The sequence below is a fragment of the Ixodes scapularis genome, unplaced genomic scaffold (genome assembly GCF_016920785.2).
Source record: "Ixodes scapularis isolate PalLabHiFi unplaced genomic scaffold, ASM1692078v2 PGA_scaffold2__306_contigs__length_199485367, whole genome shotgun sequence".
In the NCBI taxonomy this organism is placed as follows: domain Eukaryota; kingdom Metazoa; phylum Arthropoda; class Arachnida; order Ixodida; family Ixodidae; genus Ixodes; species Ixodes scapularis.
The window spans coordinates 48,514,268-48,535,477 of NW_024609857.1; the positions used below are offsets into that span (position 1 = coordinate 48,514,268).

The 21,210-nt window shown below is 44.9% G+C and overlaps 1 protein-coding gene across 1 annotated transcript in view; it reads left to right on the forward strand.

Moving 5' to 3' along the window:
• Nucleotides 1–21,210, forward strand: part of LOC8038135 (sorting nexin-32) — a 148,280-nt gene that overhangs the window by 34,859 nt on the left and 92,211 nt on the right. Inside the window, 2 exon segments of the mRNA XM_042291852.1 lie at nt 889–1,044; nt 1,046–1,066. Coding sequence (XP_042147786.1) covers nt 889–1,044; nt 1,046–1,066 — 177 coding nt within the window.

Sequence of the window (21,210 nt, forward strand, 5' to 3'; positions counted from 1 at the left end):
GAAAAACACGCCATACATGCCCGACACTTGAAGCGTTTTCCTGTACGGCTCCTCTCCCCACACTTCTTTCCTGTAACGATAGTGGACATTCTTGGTACTGTACAGCCCTGGTAGTTTTTTCACCTTCAAAACCGAAACGCCCAACCAGTTACTGAAGATCATGGAAACGTTTTTAAGGCTGGTTCACACACTTGCTTCTCCTCATGACAAAGTTCTCACTATCTCTTATGACTAGAAAACGCACTGGCACGGTGCCGCCATCTGCGAGGTGACCCTGGAACTGCATTTCACTAAAGCAAACATTTGGCAGTATTTGCGAGATCAGTTATATGTGCCCTCTACGAGAAACGGTCATTTATAACGTCGTGAAATGTTTTTTGAGCTAATTAAAGAAGCATGTGCAAAAAAACGCCAAGAGTGTACAGAAATCCCTTGAGCGTTTCGCGGCTAATAGACGGCAACACTGCATTTTCTCGTTGTAAGAGATTTCAAGGCACTTGGTCGTAAGCGGTTGCAAGTGCGTGAACCAGCCTGTACTCCATGCGGTTGACATGGAATCCTGGATGTACACCCTATCTTGCTAAGTTGTGTGCGGCGCACTAAAGGTCCGGGGGGGCGCAGGGGTGTTGAGAGTGCAACGGGGGCAGTTGGAGAAAATAGGAGGGAGGAACTCCCTTCTTACCTGAAATTTCTTTTGCATACCCCCCCATTGCTTTACGCCCCTTCGGCAGTCGTCCCATCACTCGAGATTCATGCAAAAGCGGCTATCTTCCCTCTCCCGCTCGTGGCTTCGGAGTACCACGCACCAACTAGTGAGACAGAGCATGGCGACTCCGATTCCGACACGTCGGGCATCGCGAAACCTTTCCTCCTGCTCTGCGGCCGCAGCACCACGGGGAGCGGCAGTGCCTCTTGGAACGGAGCACCCTGGGGGCCCACCTGGAGCTGTACTCCCGCTACCTAGGCTCCGTGAGGGAGACGCTGCACTGCCGGACACGCCTCATGCTCGACTACGAGCGCTGCAACCGGGACGTGGGCAGGGCAGGCCCCCGAACAGAGGCAGCAGGTGGGTGCCTAGCCATCCGTGGCCCAGCTTCGCAGGCCGAGTTTGTCTTGGCCAGCGACATTTTACCAGTCTGAGGTCGTGCGATGTCTACGCCTTCCTTGTCATGTATTCGACTGAAATGTTGAATCTTCAGTTTCTTCACGAACGAGACAGCTCTTTCTGGTGCGAATGTTTTACGGGCGTCGGCTTCACGTTTGAGCATGTTTTTGCTTAGCTTCTTGGGTCTTGTCCGATTCAGTGCTAGTGAAAGTATTGATGTGTTGGACAGAACAAATACTCCAGCTTTTGCAAATTTGAAGAAATTAAATTTTTAGAAGAGGTATATCTTTAGCGTACACTGCACGACACTGTTGGCCGGGACGTGACATTGATGCTTTTTCACATTTTACTTCTACAGGATATTGGCTAGCAGCAAATATTAGTGCATGGGTTAGTGTCTTAAATGGGCACTTTCTACTGCACACTGATGGGTTTGATTGAGAGAAAAAGCTACCACTAAAGAAATTTCAAATTTACTCTTTCTCTTATTTGTTTCAGTTGCTTTTCTTTTTTAATTTTCTTCAATATCTTTTAATTTTAATGTTGAAATACATTTTTTTTTCCCCACTAAGGGATAAGTTGGATGTGCCTGCTTCAAATGTTGTCAATAAACTTCTTTTGTTGCCAATTTTTGGTGTTTCGTTTAGTTTCTGCTTTTAAATTTTGTTAGGTTTTTTGCATGTTTTTACCTACCGTAGAATGCCGCGCATCCCCCCATCCCACATTAAGCGCCCATTCCCAAATTTCTAAGATCTGAGAAAATATGCACAGTAGATTGATATGTAAAATTGATAACCGGACGAGCGCCCATCCCCCATTTTTTCGCGATTATCTCTAAATTTTGACTGGGCGCTTGTCCGGTATTTTACGGTAGTGCTGTAATACTTTGTGAGGAAAACATAAATGTGGCATTCAGTACTTTATTATGTCAGTTTAGTAATTAAGTGGGGGATTTCAGATATGATTCGAGAGACGGTGGCCAGTGAATGTTTTCAATTTACTTTATGTTTTAATATGTCATTGTGCAATATTTTGGAAAAACGAATCGACAATTATTTTTGCCCAGAAAGACCTCTTGAAACATAAAGAATGATAGCTCATCGAGACTTGGACAGTCACATTCACACACACTTCTGATCACCTTTGATGATGAATCATGTGCACAATTTTATGCAGAGTATAATGATATTTGGGAACAATCTGTGTGAATGTGAACTAATCAAAAGAATTATGAAGTGTTCACTGCATTTCTTTATTTTTCTCTAGAGAGTGTCAAACTTAACTGTTCAATTGCTTGTCTGCAAACTTTGCAGGCAAGTGAAATCTTATGAAATATCTGAATCACAATCTTCAAAATTTTATATGATATCATACTTACAGATCAAAACAGTGATGTAAAGGTCATGTAGCTGAATTGTACAGCCGCCGAGATATTGACATACAAACACGAGAAAAATACCAAACAAGAAAATGGCAGGTATCAATTTAATGACAAATTTTGATATTTTTACAATTTGTGTTTGTAGTTTTGCTCTGTTTTGGCGATTATTCCTGTTAAAATGTTTTGCATTATATTGACGACATAAAGAAGATACAGCTTTTATAGGTAGATCATTTTGCATATTTCTGTGTGGAGCAGTGTCCTACATGAGAAGTGATCATTACTTCCAGCTCTATCAGGTTAGTACAAGCTTGTATATTTTCGTTCCTGGGAGGTCATTAGTTGTTAGAAATAGTTAACATGTTACCATCAACAACGAAATGATGCACTATTGAACACAGTGTACAAAGCAGTTTCATTTCAGAAAGGGTATTTAAAGTTTTAATTTACTTGATATTTTATATATCTGTGTCTGACTGATTCATGTATATAATCAGGGATGGGCAGTATTTCAAATACTTCGTGTATTTTGCATTTGTATTTAATTACAAATTGTGTAATGTATTTGACGTCTGTATTTAAATACTAAAACGTGGGTATTTCGAATACAATTGTAATTAAATACAATTTTGTGGGCGAAATCACATCCCTCAAATTTATTGTCCCTGTTCAGAGCAGGAAGAAAACTATGTTCTGCACCGAATGCAATGTCTCTCAATCAAGCACAAGCGTTTAGTGACTTTGTAATTACGGTGCTAGTCCAGGGCAAGAATAGTGACGAAATTGACGTTCCCAGGCAGACTGGCTAAATAAGTGCCTGTGACGACTTGAGATGCTTTCCAGCCTGATTTCCATCCATATTTTTGCCTGGAACATTCTAAATGCCGGGTCGTCCCGATTTTCATAACTGGTGCGAGTTTGCAGCAATAAAAAATTCTGTAGCTAGTGCTGCGCGTCTTGGTCGTCTCGGGTCTTTGTTGGTCTATACCAAAATGTAATCGACAAAACAAGCTGCTCGAAGCTCTGTACTTTTTTCACCTATTACGTCCAAGCTGATTACATTTTTTGTGATTATATTTCTATTACGTTACTAGAGCCTCGCACACTAACTTTCGAGTGTGCGATGCAAAATTAAAATGAGATACCCAGAAACCCATTGCAGGTGCCCTGAAGTCACTGACGCAAATTTTGAGGAATGTATTTGGAAAAGTATTTGGAGGAGACCAAATACATTTGCTTGTATTTGTATCTTGTACTTAAAGGCTTTTTTGGAAATGTAATTAGAAAATACATTTTGACGAAGTATTTTGTATTTGTATTTCGATACATATTTGCATGCATTTTGCCCATCCCTGTATGTAATAGACCTAGAATAAACAAATTCGCTATTATATCTGCACCGAAAGATACAGTTTGACAGCGGAAATAAGCAACATGATAAGGGCTCGACTTTAGCATATGCGCACTGTTATTTTGATAAACTCTGATAACATAACAAGGCTTTACGAGATTGTGCACCAGAAAGGTATGGTTTTTTCACCAACACACTTATGCCGAAGTTTCTCACGTAAAATTTATTTGAGAAAACGTTTTTATAGCATTAATTAAGGGTTTTTTGTTACTTGTGAAAATATTGGGCACCTTTTTATGCGTTTTCTTTTTTAAAGATATACAGGGTGTCGCAAAAACAAAATTACACATTCTTTTTACCGCAAAAATAAACTAGGCATCGCCGAGCGCTCATTCTCCGCCCAAAGGTAGCGCTAGAGGTCACAACCAGATGAAAAAGTTTCAGCTCGATCCTATACCTTATTCATTGAAATTTTCAGAAAAAGTGATTTTCTGAAAATTTCAATGGGAAATTGCTGCCCTCCCCCTTTCCCAAACAAAGTCGACCCCCCCTCCCCCCTTCTCGGAGCGCAATTCGACATGGTGGACCCCCCAGTGGGCTTGGGGCCAGCAAATCCATCGTGCCTTTGCATCCCCTTTTGGCCAGTTCATCCAGGGTGCCATTACGTCCATCATGCCGTTACATTCATCGAGTCATTACGTCCACCGCGCCATCACATCCATTGAGCAACCTCGTCCAAAAGCGTGTCATTACATCCATCGTGCCGTTACATCCATCGTCTCATCAGATTCATCGAGCAGCTTTGTCCAAAAACGTGCCATTCCATCCACCAATCACGCAGGCTTATTTTATGCTGTATAATAGCTCGGCCTTCTGACGTCACCACAATCCCTGAAAAAGAAGCAGGCGAATTTGCTCTCCACATAAGAATGTGAATAACTCGATCAAGAAGCCCAATGGCGGCCATCTTGGATTCTATGGATGCGCTAGCACGATGGATGTAATGGCACGCTAGGAGTCGTGACAGGAAGGATGAGCAATTACGTCATTGAGCAACTACATACATCGAGCAGCTACATCCATACACATGTCAACACATCCAACGAGCTGGTATGTCCACCGTTCCATTACATCCATCGATGGATGTAATGGCTCGGTGGATGTGCTGGCTCGATGGATGTGTTAACACGTAATCCCCCCCAGTGCACAAGATTGAATGGGAGAATAGTATCCTTACAAATCCCCCCCCCCCCCCCAAAAAACAAAAAAAAAAAACAAAAAAAAAACGGGGTTTTGGTTTTGCCCCTGCTCGCTACTAATAATCTCGGTCGTGACGTCATTGATAGGAACCATAAGAGGACGCCACCGAGACCTGGGCTGGCGACTCTGAAAGACGAGTCCGAATCTTACGGACCCTGCTCGATTATACGATGTCGGGCGACGTCAGAACATTTAGAAAGGCTTTGTAAGGGGAAAGTCCCGTGACAGAAGTCACGCGCAAGTGCGACCAGTTCTTTTTGCTTTTTTTTTTTTCATTAAACGTTTTACACGTTTTAAACATTTTTTTCATTATTATTATTATTATTATTATTATTATTATTATAAAAAGCAAGAGTTAAACAAGTTTTTTTTTTTTTTTTTTTTTTTTTTTTTTGGGGGGGGGGGGGGGGGGTTTACCATAAATTTTTCAGGCTCGGTGAACATTAGATGACGGGGTAACCATCACGGTAAGTTGACTAATTAACTTTTTAATTGTTGGTTTTTGGGGACATGTAGGAATTGCAGTATTAACGGCAATTACTATAAGAGGTCAGCTCAATCTAAAGAATTTGCGAAAAGATAATGGTTTCAATTTTCGTTTTTTTTTTTTTTTTTGTTTGTTTTTTCTCCCGATTTAAAAATGGCGCGCGAAAAGAGCGCATCAAGCTGATCAAGCCCTGCCCACGACGACGCTACGTATCGTCGGCGCACCCACCGAGCAGCCACCGAGGAGAGACTGTTGAATCGACGACGTCACTCTCAAGCGTCATGGGGGCAGGGCCTGTGACGCTCTTTTTTGAGCGCAATTTTTAAATCGGGCGCACAAAGGCGAATATTAGTCGAGTAATATCCAAAACCATTACATTTTCTTAAATTATTTAAATGTGTTTGGCTTATAATTGCGATTGTCGTCAAAGCTTCAATTCCAACATGACACCTTAAACTAATTCAAAAGTTAATTAAACATTTTATTTGATTAGTTATCGTTTGAGACGTAGCGAGTAGGAGAGACCGTGCAGATCGTGGGCTCGTCAGCTCGCTTCTTGCGTTGTTTGGGTAACGTGCGAGAAAACCTGTTTCGAGTGGTGATATGATCGCTGCATCAATAGGGAGTTTTCGTAGATCGTTGTCGCCATCCCGCAAAGCCCTCCGCAACCCGCTACGATAGCGGGAACTCCACAGTCGAGGCTATCGGCGCGCAGGCGCAGTAGCAACTTCTTCGTTGCGGAACGCTTAGCGGAGGAGGCAGCGCGGTCTACGAAAACTCCCTATTTGCACTAAATTGCTTACCCTGCTACATCCTGCTACATTGTGCCAAAACGTAAAACATCTGCGCCAGCATTGAAGGCTGAACATTAGGGAGTTGTAGTAGATCGTTTCTCTCCTCCGCTACGGTATCCGTGAAGAAAACGCCGCAGCTGCGCATGCGCGCCGCCAGCCTTGTCTGCATAGTTCAAGGTCTTGTGGCGGATTACGGAGCGCTATCCGGGTGCTTAGCGGGCTGCGGAAACGCTCTACTACAATTCCCTATTGAATAGTACAGGCCCCGCTACACTGCTTTACCGTTACGGTAGGCTTGCGCAAATTTTCAGAACTTTCTATCGTCGCCTAAAATAATGTAACATTCGATTTGGTGTCTCTATGAAACACTTGGACCATTCGTAATCGTTGTCTGTTCCGGCGGACGTGTCAGCTTCGTCGAGTGCGCCTCCCATCGCGCACTGGTGTACCGCTGTCAAGAAACAACCGCAAAGTATGTTTGACGAACAAATTGTCAAGGTGCAGGCGAGCCGGTGTATTTGGATCACGATGTTAAAATCCTGAGACTGGGAAGGAAACTTATGGAAAGGGGAAGCGTATCGGTGTGGGTTGGCGGTGACCTTGGGGGGTGGTTATAAAAGCTGTAAACGGAATAATAGTTGTTAGCTGAGTTTGAGACGTTTGTCTGCCCTTATTTCTGTGACTGCTTACACTTTTTCTTTCAAGTTTCTTTCCCAGTCTCGGGACTTTAACATCATGAGCAAAGTATTTAACGCGATTTTGCTTGCCTTGCTTCTTTGCAGCGCACCGGTGTGCTCAAAAAAAAGAAAAAAGCACTTTTTTGAAACGGGATGTTACACACGATCTCCAAATAAAACTGCGGCTAGTGTATGCACGTTTGCAAGTCCGGCTTCAGGGCGCTGCCATCTTGCCTGTCTGGGGTGCGCTTGGACCAGTCATAATCCGATTACGAAGCCTCAGTGGGGTGCGCTCCCGAGAGCGCACCCCACTGAGGAAGATGGCGGCGCCCTGAGACCGGACTACTGCAACTTTCTAACAATCTTTTTTTTTTTTTTTTTTTGAGGGGGGGGGGGGGGGAGGGGGGGATTTAAGATTTAGCAAGGATGAAGATGTGTATGGAAAGGTTTGTAAGTTTATTTTTTGTGAACTCTTTTGTTTAGTTATCGTCTTTATATACGTTCTATCAGTGCGATGGATCAGTCATTAAGTACATAAAAACTAAATTAGCTGGAGCAGTGGGTGGAAGCTTGGGAATAACCTTAACAAGTTCGGCGGGATTGTTTTAAAAGGGAGGGGTACACCGGCGATTTTTTTAGCTATCCCAACTAAGTATATTTTCGGAATCGCCAGCCTTTATATTTTCCGATATACTATTTAGTATCGCGAAATTCATAATATTTATTGTGAAATCGGCTATAGACGATCATGCTAAAACCGGCATTCAGATATACCCGCGCTTCTCAGGTGCCGTGACGTTAGTGGAAGGCAGGCTCGCAGGTCGAGCGGGCACTCTAGAAATGGAATATTTGTTTCGTGCTGCTGCGCGGGTGTTGGAACGAGTAAAAAACGTCTCTTTAGCATGCTGTCGCCGGCCTCTGCAACGCTAGCGAAACGAGAGAAAAAAAATGGCATGCAAGATGGCCGTCCGGTGGCCGCGCTCGCGGAGCGGGGATGCGCTTTCCAGCAATTGTCAGAGAGTTCGTCCCCTAGTTTTAATTTCGAAAAGCGTTGGAAGTCTTCATTGAAAGAGCCAGTGCTTTCATCAGGGCTAACGCCTGAGCGGTCGGTGTGCGCACTGAGCGTCTCGTGCGCGGAGAGTCTAATTTGTAAACTATAAATATCCCAGCCAACCGAAACAGCGTGCGAATACAACGTTAATAGTTCACCAAAGACAACGAATAGCAGCACGTCCCGTGGTGCACGCAGTTTCGCGTTTAGGCGAGCACTTTCAAACGTGTAATCACCACCGTGCATGTACGGCGACGACCGTCGAAGGATCAGGGAAGCGTTCACGTACGGATTCCTGTTATCATGAAGTTCTACGTATAAAAGCTTATTGGCACTTTTTTTTTTTTTTTTTTAATCTGAATTTAGAGTTTCAGTTTTATTGCACTCTTTTATACGGAGGGAGGCGGGACCGGTTTTGGAGCCTCTTGCGACGGTGCGTATTTTCGGCACCGATTTCATGTCCAGGGGGCGCGGCCAGTCAAGTCACGGACGTCCAGAGTTTATTTGGTGTTCTTTGAAGTAAACACGTTTTATTTTAGATGCCGCCGACTGCATTTTGAAACGTCGGTCGGTCGACGAGTGTGTGCGCGTGGTCGGGTGCTCGGCGGCTCGGCGGTGTACTCGCTGGTGTGTGTCGTCGTGCCGCCTGTGCTCGTCGCGTATCCAGAAACAGTGTTTTCCAATTTCGTTCGCCCGGTGCCGTCGGTCACACCTGTTGCAAAAGAAGATTAGGAGTGACTACAGTACCGTCCGACGGCACTTTTGCAGAGCGTTCAAGTGCCGTCCGACGGTACTCCACCAACGGTACTCCGCGTTAAGTGCCGTCCGAAAGTCTCGTATAAAACGAATTGTCGAAACGCGATTTCCGAAACTGTAGCGTGGTTTATACGCAACCGGTCGTGGGTTCGATCCGCGGTAGAAACTTATTTTTCTTTTTCTTTTTTTTTTCTCGAGCATTTCGTTTTATTGAGGCATTTGGCGATATTTACGTTATTTCTTTTTTACGACTAACACTGAAAAAAAAAAAAAAAGAATGCCGTCGACGACAGTGCTAAAAGCGCGACCTAGTTGCATCGGATTGCGCGGCACGAGCGCTCCTGCTGCGGGTATAGTCATGCCAGTCAAGGCTCCTCGCTCGCCGCTTGCACGGCCTTCGCAGGTATTCTATGCAAGGGTGATAATCCGTCGTATTGCACACAACTACAGCTCCAGAAAAATGAGTACAAAATTACTGTGGCTGGGCTCTGTCGCCTACGGTACACGTAATCTTCATTTGCAACAGGAGTGACGGACGGCACCGGGCGAAGTTTGAAAATGGAGAACGCTTATTTTCATGTTCCTGAGAACACGACGAGTACAGGCGGCAACGTTGACAACACGCACCAGCGCGGACACCGCCAAGCACCCGGCCACACACACGCCGAGCGACCGACATTTCAAAATGCTGTCGGCGGTATCCAAAGAAAACGTGTTGTTGACGTCAAAATAACGAAGACGTCAAAATAAAAGCTGTTATTTTGACGCCCGTGACGTCATTGGCCGCGCCCCCTGGATATCACGTCGGTGCCGAAAATACGCAGCCCTCTGCACTGCTGCGGAACTTGTCCTAAGCGGTGTTGAATAAAATACTCGATAAAAGTAGTTTAAGTAACTCAATACCTGCTTCATAAAATATTTAAAACACTACTCTAGTTACTTTCACTGTAAAGTATCTTGAGTAGAGTACAAACACTTAGAAATGTAATTCAATTAGTTTTGAAGATACTTCCGCATTGCGTAATTTGTACCGACGTCAGTGACAATGACAATTATACAGCTGCGCATATCTAGCTCGCCAGAAGGGTTTATTGTCGCAGCAACACAAAATGGAAAAAGAAAAAAAAAAGTATCGGGCTATTTTATGCAGTTCAATATAAAGAGCAGGATATTGTCACGAATGACAAATGATGAGGCGGCGTATTACCGAAGAAACTTTAACGTTTATGGGGCGATACTTGTGCCCAAAACATAAGAGAAAGGCTAGCGTCGCAGGCGTCGATGTCGGCGAAACAGCAGGATCGAGCGCTAAAGCAAAACTAACTCCGAACCAAAAAAAAAATAATAATAAATGGCTTGCTTTTGTATGTTTATACAGCCTTGATGATGGTACGCCTCAACGGGTGACCGGTCGCTTACCTGTAGATGAGAAATTTAGCCAGTGTAGTACAACCGCTAACCTGAGGGTTTTAACGTGCATCACGCAGTAGTGCTTACACGAACGCGTGCCGGTGTCAGACTCATGGGCGGTGGGTACCGAACCAAGAAGGTCCCCAGCGCAAGCTTTCGCTACCGCCACGCGGAGCATCTTTTGTACCCGAGTTGGTTTCTCGAACATTCGGCGTAGAACGTTCCTCGCGTAGAATATTCATTACTCGATCACACGACAACGTTCTCGAACTTACGCGAATGCCAAGTTGAAAGAATAAATAAAAGAGGAGTCCGCTCCCTGGAATCGAACCCGGAGGCTCCGCGCGAGAGCCAAGCGCGGTAACCATTGGGCCTCGCGCTCGCTTGGCGACGCGCGTGGCAATTGAGGAGTTTCAGCGACGGTGTCACCGCCCTGGCGGCCTGTCGCCGAAAGAGAACGAGGGGGATAGGTTCACTGGGCGTTGGCCACGTTGGCTTTGTGTAAATGCGTTGGCCGCGAACATAGGCTTATAAACTTCGGCAGCAAGAATATTACGCGGCTCTAGTGTTCCAGTACGAGCAACAGAGGTGACACGATCTGCTACGACTAGCTACGACCACGGTACGACCACCCGCCGCAGCGATGCAGGAGTCGAAGGAGCCCAACCTGTGTACTACGCAGTCAATCGCCGTCGCCCGACGCAGGTCGTGTGGCATTCAGGGCTTTCCGCCCCGGGTTCTTCGCTTGTACTTGGGAACCGAGTATTACTTCCTGTGCTTGTGTATGTGCTCAGTGGCTGGATATGGACCTCATAGAGCAGTTATTCAGACTCAACAGCGACTCAAAGTTGACGGCGGAAAGGCTTGCAGCAACGTTTTCGGTTGGTGCACGGGTGCGACGACTACGCGGATAAATTTTAAGATTGCTGCTAGCAAGGTGGGCCATAGTCAAAAGTCAAATTTGGGGGTTTTACATGCCAAACCAACGACGGGCATCTGGCAGGCCCCAGTGGAGGACTGAGGATTAATTTCGACCACCTGGGGATCTTTTGACGTGCAACCGAAAGCTCAATTACACGGCGTCTTCTCCGCAATAAGCCTCCGTCAGATTGCGGGCACCTCGGCCGGGATTCGAACCCGCCACATGGGGATCCGTAGGCCGACGCTCTCGCCTCGGAGCCACCGAGGCGGCTGGGCCATAGTCGCTTTATGTTGACACGATTTTGAGCGTAAGTACTCCGTGCAAAGGCGAATCTATCGCGTTTCTAATCCACCTTTGTTTTTGTTTTTAGCACGCACGACCGACTGCTAAGCAAATGCTTCTGTATATTGATCACGGAGTGAATGTCTTCGGCCATACATTGCGAAACGCCCAATAAAAAGTCATATTCGTTCAGCGAGAAAACTTCCTTTTCGAGTGACCTTGTTTGATTGATAATTTCTTCCGTACTTAAGTGCTTTAATCAACACGATCAATTAAGTTTGCTTCCCTAATTAGGACATTTTTGTGCCATATGCGGCACTAATGCTTGGCACGATGTATGCCGCTGGTGGTATTGTGAATTGGTTTACTTCCAAAGCTAACAATGTGACAGGTGGAACCACTCAATTTGCTAAAAATGTGATATGGGAATTTCGTTGCATAACTAGCGTTTTACGTTTAAGATTAATAAGAAACATGCTCATGTGATGATGCATGTCTACAGCATAAGCTTTGCAGATCCAGAATGGATGTGCTATAGGCTACAGCCTCAAGATTTTTAATGGACCAAATTGGTGATTACACGGCAATAAATATTGTGGTGGAGAACTGCCCATTGACTTGGTGAGTTTTGATTGTGACCAATGGTGTGCTGTTGGCAAATTAGATAATGGCACATCTTTTCCCTGACCATCTGGCTTCAAGGGACATTTGCATCTACATATGCTTAAATATCTTTATTTCAAGGTTCAGTGGACCCCTCTTCATCATTACAGGAAGGCAGTCTCAAGCCACAGTAAACAACAGTGAATATACAATGCATAATAACAGGCACCAGTGTCCAGGCGTATATACCGCAGAAGCCAATTTGAGCCTAAAAAAATTTTTTTTTTGTTTTCTTTCGGTAGTTTGCATTTGGCGTATAATCGGCAGGGCCCGATTTCCGCGCCCACTGCATAGTCCGCCAAGCTGGCGCGTTGCGTCTTCGTGGTTTTTTTCCTGGGTGGCATTTTTTTCAGAAGTTTGTCGGCGAACACTATTGAGCCTGAAGAACTGCTCTTGGGGCTTATATCCAGCCACTGAGCACACACAAGCACAAAAATTAACACTCGGTGCCAAGTACAAACGAAGCACTTGGGCGGAAAGCCGTGAATGCCAAACGAGCAGCGTCGGGCGACGGCGACTGACTGCGTTGCGCCCCTTCGACGACTGCATCGCTGCGGTGGGTGGTCGTAGCTAGTCGTAGCGAGATGATCTTCACTTCAAGCAAGAAATCTTGCCATACCATAGTCAATATATGTGTGCAAGTGTTCGACGACGTGGGCTCTCTCACGCTGGTGCAGTTGTCATCAAGAAGGTACATATCAACAATGTTGCATGTTTGAGGCTGAAACTATGACGCCTACTTATCTAAACCTAAATTTATCGGTCTGCAGCTACAAACATTTTCGTTGACGTTGCTTAGATGATGTAAACGTTCAGGCCTCGCATTAAATGGTGTTGCGAACTCTTCGGTTGTGTATGAAAACCTATTTTTGCCCTAATAAAAGACATTTTCAAAAGGACACGTGCCTTCTGCTGATACATATCTTCCAATTTACAATGCAGAGGCAAACAGAAAATCAACTGCATACATCTACCACTTAGCATAAGCACCTTTTACCATTCATTCTTGAGCACACTCAAATATCAGCTTAAATTGCTCTTGTTTTAGAAGCTTTGCCCTGTTAAAAGAAAACAGTTAAAAAAGCTTTACCTTCGTTCTCCTTCTCGCATTTAATACAGACTTGTTTGTCAGCAGATCACACACAGCAGATATCACCATGGCGCATACAACTTGAATGACCGATGAGACTATTGCTATTACAATAAAGCTTTGCACAAGAGCCAGAACGAGGCTTGTAGGGGTGCACAAGACATCGAAATGAGATTGGCGCTTCCGGGGCTTGTTTACATTATGCGTAAAAACGGGACGATCGGCGACCAGCTGATCGCAATATAACACCAAGGATACCGATGTTTCGATACATAGAACGCAGGATAAAGACCTCAATCGTCCCTTGTATGCTGTAGCTGTCATACTTTCCATCCAACCGCTTTTTAGCACAATTAACTAGAACAACCGAAGAGTTCGCAACGCCTTTTAATGCGAGGCCTGAATGGTTGCATCATCTAAGCAACGTCAACGAAAATGTTTGTAGGCGCAGACCGATAAGTTTAGTTTTAGATAAAGTGCGCGTCATAGTTCCAACGCGCGAAAATTGTGGATATGTACCTTTCTTTGGACCCGCGTACATTCGTTTCAACTTGATGACAGCTGCACCAGCGTGAGAGCTCACCTCGAACACATATCTTGAGTATGGCAAGATTTCTTGCCTTCGACTGGCTTGAACACTTCATCCGTAGCATCACGGTAGGTCTTGGTTGAAACGATGATCGTCTCGCACACGGCAACAAACAGAGAACGACACGATTCGCTTTATTTATACGCTACCGGTCTACGGGCGTCGCAAATCTATCCCCCTCTTGTCCGCCATGTTGGATCGATCGGAGCGCCCCCTATATTCGCTGAAATTCCTCAATATCACTGATGCATGTTACAAAACACTTCTGGGACAGAAATAAGCGCTGAATATCATGTCCTGCGGTGCACCTTAAACTAAAATTCATATTCCCTATATAGGGAGTTCATTATAAACGAACTTGGGATACGGATGTGAGTGATTGAATAACAAAGAAAACCCCGATAAAAGCCTTCGGCAGTGGTCGCACCTTCTTCAAGTTGGTTGCGTTCAGAAAGGCACTCAGCGTTGGGGGGCGCTTTGTTGGGATTTTGAGAGGTCATCCAGCTTTTATAGTTCGTTTCCTGTCCTGTTCTCCGCTTATCAATGTTCGCTTACAGACATTGTTCGCGAGAGCAATAAGTGACGGACTGACGACAAAAAGAAAATAAACAAAAGGAAGCCTAGACGTTTTGCCGTTGTTGGGTCAAAATACCAGCAAAACAAAAATGTCTTTTTTTTAAACTTTTTTCCTGTTCACTTCTATTTTTTTTTTCTTTGACACTTAAGACTGGATTGTTGTCGTAGATTGTTTCCCGGTCTGCGTCGCGCCTCAGCGTGGCATTCAATCCTAACTTCCTTAAAACCACCCCTTTTGTTTGAGGATTTTTTGGGGGAAACTCTAGGAAACAAAAGGCGCCTTTGGCAAGGTGAGGGGAAAACCTTCATTGTACGAACTTTGGGCTGAAATATGAGTCACAATCGGCAAAAAAGCGATGTTTTCACGAGCTCAGTCAAAGTCACCGTACCTAATCGGAGCTAGCAACAGGATTTGGTTGCTCGAAAGAATGTTCACGTTGGCTCGTGCCACGCCCACGCCTTTTGATACCGAAAAACTCGGAAAATAGCGGAATGTCAAAAATGTATTTGAGATAATGAGTACAAGATACTCAGAAATGTATTTAAAATGGAGTATTAAATACTCTCGATCAGAATTATTAGCAAGATACCAAGATACTTCAAAAAGTATTTGAGATACATTATCTTGAGTAGAATATTTAAAATAGGCACAAGTCTGACTCCTAAGACGTCACGGGGGCTTGGGGCCGGTCTTGTCTCTCTCTCCGTCTTACTCGGTTGTGGGTGTGAACTGCGCCTTAATTTAAACTGGCGGAAACTTTCATCTTTCTCACCCCGTATTTAACTTCATTGTCATCATTTTATTTCCTTGTATCATCTTATTTTAGTTTTCTGGATATAATTTTGTGACTCTAGTGTACACGGCGGCAGGCGCACAGGCGTAAGGGTTTTAACCTCTCTGCTTCGCCTTGCACGCTGCTGTGTACGTGCCTGATCTGTGCAAAGAAAAATCAATAAATTAATCAATTTTGGTGCTCAAAAGTATTCTGCTCAGATTATGTCAGTTGTCTATATACTATTTGGTTTGCCTTTGATTCTGTATCTAAAATAACCATTCACAGAAGCTCATACTGTCGTTGATCAATCATCATCTTGTTGCCGTTTCTTTGGCTTCCACGCACAACAAAGCAGCTAGTTCCGTGTCAAGCCTGCTCTGCAGTTGATGCTAACAAAATCTTGTACATAAGAGAAAATGCAAAGCAGATGTTGTCTTTTAGTTGGACAAGCCGACGAATAAAGTCTTAACATGATATTCGTATTGGTATAAATGAAAATAAAGTGTGTGCTTCTGCTCCAAGAGTTTGTTTTGCTGCTCCAAAATGGATTTTTGGCTGCTACAAAAAGTGCTCCAAAATTACTCTGACCAATCGCATCCCTGGCGTTGTGTTTACTTGGCGAAGTGATATTTGTAGTCGGGCACTTTACCAAAGCTTGCCGTACTGAAAAACACTCTTGGCGCTGAGATGTCGAAGCTCTGGTGGTGGTGCGCTGTTTTCTACCCCAGTTCTTACAGCTGGATAATGAAAATAGAATATCCAGCGCTTTACCAGCGAACGGGGTGTATTTTTGCTATTAAACGGACGAAATAGACCTATGGCTATATTACCCAAGCATCAAGGAGAATGCAGGGATTGGTGTTCTACGCGCCGCACGTGCTGGCCTGCCTCAGCAGTAGTAAATTTTATAAAGCAAAAACCTAAAACAAATTGTATCTTGCAGGTGCGTTCGTCAGCGCTTTATTTTGGCTATTTACTTCGAATCTTTTATACGGGGAAGACGTGCGCGTGTAGCGCGTGGAACACCAATCCATGCATTCTCCTTGATGCTTGGGTAATATAGCAAATGGTCTATTGAACTAAGGAACGAATAACGAGATTCAAAGACCTCTCGCGTGTATAGGAAACACTTTAGTAGAAGCGACTTCGTGTGTCTTGTGAGTTCTACTCTGCTCTTTGGGGGCTTGTCTCTTAGTAGATCTAAATTTATTTCTTCAATTTTTCGGTTTTTAGTTTTGAGAAAACAAGCATTTCTCAGCACAACTGGCTGGAAGAGGCGGTGACGGAGTCGTTTCGTCTAAATCGTCCGTCCTAGCACGTCGCTAATAAAGTTCCCGAAGGGTTTCTCGCAGAACTGCTGCAGTGCTCTTGAGCTCGAGCACAGTCATTCAGCGGTCGTACCTCCGCAAAAAGGTGTCATCATCCTGGAGGGAACGCAGTAGCATTAAAACACTATTTTTTTTTTTTTTTTAGATAGTGCGTTTGGAAGACATTAGCTCGAGACCAGAGACATTTGTAGCGTATACAATGTTCTGCTCGAGACTATGCACTCAAGGTGACTGTGAAATAGGCGGCTACGGTCGGAAACAAAAACAGCGACAAAGAAAAAAAAAAAAAACATTCTGTGGGCGCTTTTGTGTCGTACTCCGGTACTTTACTGTTGGTGGAACGGACAACGCGCTCTTCACGCTTTTCTCTCAGCGCTGCGACATGTTTCACGACGACGTAACGGTCCGGAAACGGAACATGTGGGTAATTCCGTTGCATCATGCCCTAGTCAAAAATTTTTATGTTTGATGCGCGCACTTCCGCGAACCCGAAGTGTCGTCCATCATGGTTTTAATTAAAAAAGATGTCATGGAAAGGCAGAAAAAAAAAAAAGAAGAAAAAGATTATTTCGGTGAAAGCTAAGAAAAGGAAAATATATGTAGGTAGGCTTTCTATAACGCTTGGCGATGTGCTCCTAATAAAATAGCCATCAATTGGCTCACACACAAAAGAGAACTATTTGAATCTAGATTGCGTCCTTATACAGTCAAACCCATTTATAACGAACAGCCGGAAACACTACGATCAGATCGATATAGCAAGTAGCTCAATATAGCAAAGACCATTTACAACGAACTTCAACGATGCGTTCGTTGTAAGGCGAGAGCTTCTTTTTCTTTCTCATCTCTTCACTTCTGCCTTGTAACAAAGCGCTAAATTTTTTATTTTTTTTTGCATGTTTGCAGTTTGTTTGCATGTTTTTGGAAGCCTTCCAGATGAAAAAGTTCGATATAGCAAATATATTGTTCGTTATAAAAAGGGCTGTTTACATGCATTTTTATTTGAATTTTCTGGGAGTTCGATATCGACAATAATTCGGTGTACATGCGTTCGTTCTAAACGGGTTTTACTGTAGTCGTTTCCGATCGTTTGGTGTATCGTCCATCAAAGTAGGCGAGAAATGTTCTTCACAGTGTTGGGAACAACAATAACCACTATCTGCATGTTGGCATGCGATAGAATCGCTAATAGGATAGTGCGGTGTCTGCGAAAACGAAGCAGTTCCGTAATATTGTTTACAGCAAATAGCATTTCTGGTTAGTATTGCTCTATGTGTCCACGAGAGTGGCACTACTTCCGTGACAGATTTGTAAAAACTTGGAGGTCGCTTAAGCTTCGCCATTAAAGGACTACTCCGGCGATTTTTTTAAGTTCCCCTAACTGAATATATTTTTTGAACCCCCGCCTTTTTCGCCCTTTCCGGTAGGATATTTAGTATCGCGAAATTCAGAATAGTTAGTGTGAAATCGGTAAATGAAAATGATGCAAAAACCAACATTCAGATATGCCCTCACTTTCCAGTGCCGTGACGTCAGTGACAGGCAAACTTGCGAGTCGAGCAACCAGTTTAAAAAATAGGCTATGCCAAGCATCTGTTCCGTGCTGCTGGCTGGGCACTGGGGCGAGCTCCCAGAACGTTAATTTGGCACCATGAAAAGCTTGGAAAGAGTTGGGAACAAATTCTAAAGTCCAAACAGTGAACCACTGCCTTCCACTGACGTCACTTTTTCATTGTTGCCAGTAGAGAATTTTAGTTTGAAAAACACGGTGGGGGACCGAAATTGTAAATTCAGTAACTTTGCAAAAAAAAAAAAAATATTTTGACCTAATATTGGAGATACTATTTCAGTAATGTGTGTTGGTGTGTTTAGCAAATTTTGAGACGAATCGGGGATTATGAAGAAATCGCCAAAGTCATGCTGTTCCCGCCAGTGGCAGAAAATGTGGGGATTTCGAACCCACAACCGAAGAATCGTGGGTTCGAAACCGGCCTAAAATTCTTCAAGTTTTTCTTTAAGGCAAATGAATGAATTTATAAAGTGAAACCATTTAAGACATGCGGCGACCTTTAATCGTGTATTTAATCACTTTCATTCCACGCGTGACGTTGTGGGTTGTTTGAAATTCCCGTGCGAGGTCATGTAGCTGTGACGTCGTGACCCTATCGACCTATCGGCATTTTCCCGTCACAACGCCACCGACGCCGGCTTTTCTGCTACACGGTATCCTTACAGCTATCGCGTTAAAGTCCGCGAAATAATTATTTCGCTTTAACTAATTATAGTACTTTTAATAGCACTTTCGTTTATAAAGCGTGAAGGGTACCTGTCCGACGGGTTGTTTCTGTAACCCTCGTGACTGAGCGCCCCCCGATACCTGTATAGTTCCCAAACAGCGCACGTGATTTTCTCACTCGTTATTTGTAAAAGGCAAAACAAATTAAAAAGATAGCAAAACGTTTGAAAGAGCTGCTCGCACTTGAACGCTCATTTGACATGAGGATATATGTGGGAGAAAACACCAACAACCTTGGAGACGGATTGCATCGAATTGAGCGACCTTCACTGTACCATTCCTTGCGGCGCCAGAATCCCGAGGAGGGGAAGAGCATTTCCTCTCCTCATCCATCAACTTCGTTATTTGGGCCCATCTTCAACGCAAGGCATAAAAGCGCGTTTGCCGAGCCCCCACCGGGAACAAGCTCTCGCGCAAACTTCCACAGTGTATACACCGGTGGAACAAACAAAGCAAAGAGCGCAATAGTTTAGACGTCGTGCAGGCAGGTTTCCCTGGGTCTGCCGGCGTGTCGTGCAGAACGCGCGCACCTCTCGAGGAGGTCGTCGTCTGCTATCTCTCCCACGGCGCGTGCACCCCTGACAGGTCGTCGCGCCTGGGCGCTCGCTCGGCTCGGCTGGCCGACGCACGTCGAATGTTGCGCATACGCACGGAACACAGCGGTACGAGCCCCGGGCAAGTCGACCGAGACGACGGAAGTCTTTGTAGTTCTCTTTTTACTCGCCGTGATGGCAGTCTCGAGAACCAGGAGGAAGAGAAGAGGGGGCCGCCCCGTCAGGGATCTGGGCGCGTACACCTGAGGTTCTACCCCGCGCATGGCTGACCGTGACCCGAGTGTTTAGATGAAGACGCCGCCATCCGGGCTTCTCTGTTACCTTTATTATCTTTCTTTTTTCTCTTTATTACTTTTTGTTTTTCGGCGGTACGCCGATGCTTGGTTGCAAGGCGAGGCTTGAGCAGTCGAATTGGCCATTCGCGGCTAGACCGTATCCCCGCCGCGAGCTTGCGGGCGAACAAATATAATGATCGCGGATAATCTGGGACGGTTCGGCCGGTCAACCGTAGAAGTTCAGGGCTAGTAATTTTAAGCTACATCGATGATTTATTGTCTGCCACTATTGCGTTGCTTCTGATGCACGTTTAAGACCGCAGGTTAGCGATCGTATACTCCACTGGCAAAGTCTCATCCATACAGCGAATGCACCGGACACTTATTGGGTCTGTCTTCCCGCTGTTTAAACATTGACACAACGCAATTACTTTACTCCGGGTATCTTTGGCTTGATTTTTATTTCGCCTATTTTTTTTTTCTTTAATATGCACATACACCGTTAATTGTTCTCCATGAAAGAAAAGCACTGCTTGGGCAGAGCGTGACAAAAACGTCGTTTTACTGCCGCGTCCTGCTTCGTTGGGTCTCGGGCTGGTGCTCGGCCGACTTACTTTGGTCGAAATCACGATTCCCATTGCAAATATTCACAAAACAATAGAAGGACGCCTTTTTTATTTTCTTGGTGTTCGCGATATACGCACGCCGATGATGCCCTCCCAGAGTTGCTGCTCGTAGCGTCCGAGAGGGGCTTAACATTGTTAGAAACCAGCGAAGCACACGCTGGGAAAAGGTATGTGAATTCGCTTTCCTGCTGACCACGAGGCAGTGAATCACGGGCACTTAGCCGTTTCGAGTCATTCCGTCGTAATGCGGTCATCTGTCGTATTGTCCTCTTAGTCGTGATGCTATCATTCGTCGTAATGGCAATGAACCAGTAATATAAGGGTCCCAGCGAATGACGAAGCTAAGAATACTATTAGATCTGAAAAATGCGGCGTGCACATCGACAACGAGCGAGTGAAAGGGCATGCTTAATCTCCCTGCTCACATTGCATTTTTTTTTTAATCGTATTCTGCGTTTTGTCATTTGCTGGGTTCCTTCTATAGACCGATCTCATCAAGCCTTCGGCGCATGCGTGACGCCGCCACTATCGGGAAAATATGGCGATCTGAAACAAATTGCGCCGTGCCATGTGCCAGCTCAACGCATAACGCTCGGGTTTGAGCAGGCCAGCATTGAACTCAAAATCGTATGCCCCAATGTGTACTCCGTACGTTTCAAACCTGCCGCGATATTTTAGCAGGGGCGAGCTTCCAAAGGCTTTACCTTCTTCGGGGAGGCGATGGAAAGACTGCATACTGTCCTACGGTGGTGAAGAACGTTGTCCCGTCGGCGGGGTCACCGGGACGGCTGTTCAATCACGCGAAACACAAACAACATGTATTCACGGAAGCCTCAAGCAACGAGCAGAAACCTCAAATGCACCTGTTCCGTCTAGTTCAGTATTTTCTCGCTAGGTGCTGTCCGTTTTGCTGGAGATCATCGTTACCATCATCATCGCGAATAGCGCAGGTGTAGTTCTC